Below are 998 nucleotides of genomic sequence, written 5' to 3' on the forward strand. Positions count from 1 at the left end.
TTTTTTTTTTTTTTTTTTTTTTTTGTGTTGTGTTGTGTTGGTTTGAACCTCTTTTTGATCTGTCTTTCTATTAGGTAAGAGCGTTTTGGCACCTTGTTCTGAGAGTAAAACAGATCTGAAGAAGCAAAAGATACACAAGGAGAAATTTGAGGTTAGATTTTGTGGAACCTTGTTGTTGCATGCCTAGCCTATTTCTCTAATTACTTGTTTAGCTTGTAAATTATTAGCATCCTATTATATCACATGTTCTCTATTTACGACTTTGGTTATGATGTCTCATTTTTTGACAATAACCATTGTTTTGGTTTTTGCAGGATAATGATGAAGATGATGAGATAATTGTCTCGAAAAGGGTAAGTAGGTTATTCTTAGACATTAGTGTGCCATTTAAGATGACTCACTTTGGTTGGTTCGCCCATGTAGTGAGTTTGGTTTGTTGTCACCTGCTTTCTTATTCATTTTACTTTTATTGCAACGGCAGGATTTCGAGAAAATGACGAAATCTATCAAAGAGCTGTCTGAAACCGTGAAAAACCTACAGGAGATTCTTTTGACAAAAGCCGATCTACTTGATCAGGTTTCATTGAAGGTATATGTTTTTCTTTTTAGTAACTGGTTTGTTTGTACCTCTCGTATTTGTTTTGACTATATTTATATATATATATACATAGGCGAAAGAAACCCCAATGAAAAAGGAGGAAGAGATAGTCACTTGTGGTTTTGATTGTAAAGAATTCAAGGGAAACAATTTTAAAACCATTTTCGTTAAGGGATTTCAACAGTTGCAACCTAGAGATGATATCAAGGAGGCATTGACTACCATTTTCAGTTCTTTTGGAGTCGTCACAAGGGTTTTTGTTCCCATAGAGTGTAAAACCCGTGTTCCCTTAGGATTTGCTTTCATTAATCTGAGAGGTGGTGAAGACAAGGCGTTAGAACTGAATGGAAGGCGCATGGGAGGAAGGAAACTTGAGGTGAAGATGGCTAGAGAGACCGAA

General features: G+C 35.8%; 1 protein-coding gene across 2 annotated transcripts in view; it reads left to right on the forward strand.

Moving 5' to 3' along the window:
• Window positions 1-998, forward strand: part of LOC104722197 — a 3,497-nt gene that overhangs the window by 783 nt on the left and 1,716 nt on the right. For both annotated transcript variants that reach the window (XM_019232206.1, XM_019232205.1), the window contains exons 3-6: window positions 75-151; window positions 315-353; window positions 482-589; window positions 672-918. In XM_019232206.1, the coding sequence (XP_019087751.1) occupies window positions 75-151; window positions 315-353; window positions 482-589; window positions 672-918 (471 nt within the window). The remainder of the gene's footprint in view (window positions 1-74; window positions 152-314; window positions 354-481; window positions 590-671; window positions 919-998) is intronic.

The sequence above is a fragment of the Camelina sativa genome, chromosome 11 (assembly GCF_000633955.1).
Source record: "Camelina sativa cultivar DH55 chromosome 11, Cs, whole genome shotgun sequence".
NCBI lineage: Eukaryota > Viridiplantae > Streptophyta > Magnoliopsida > Brassicales > Brassicaceae > Camelina > Camelina sativa.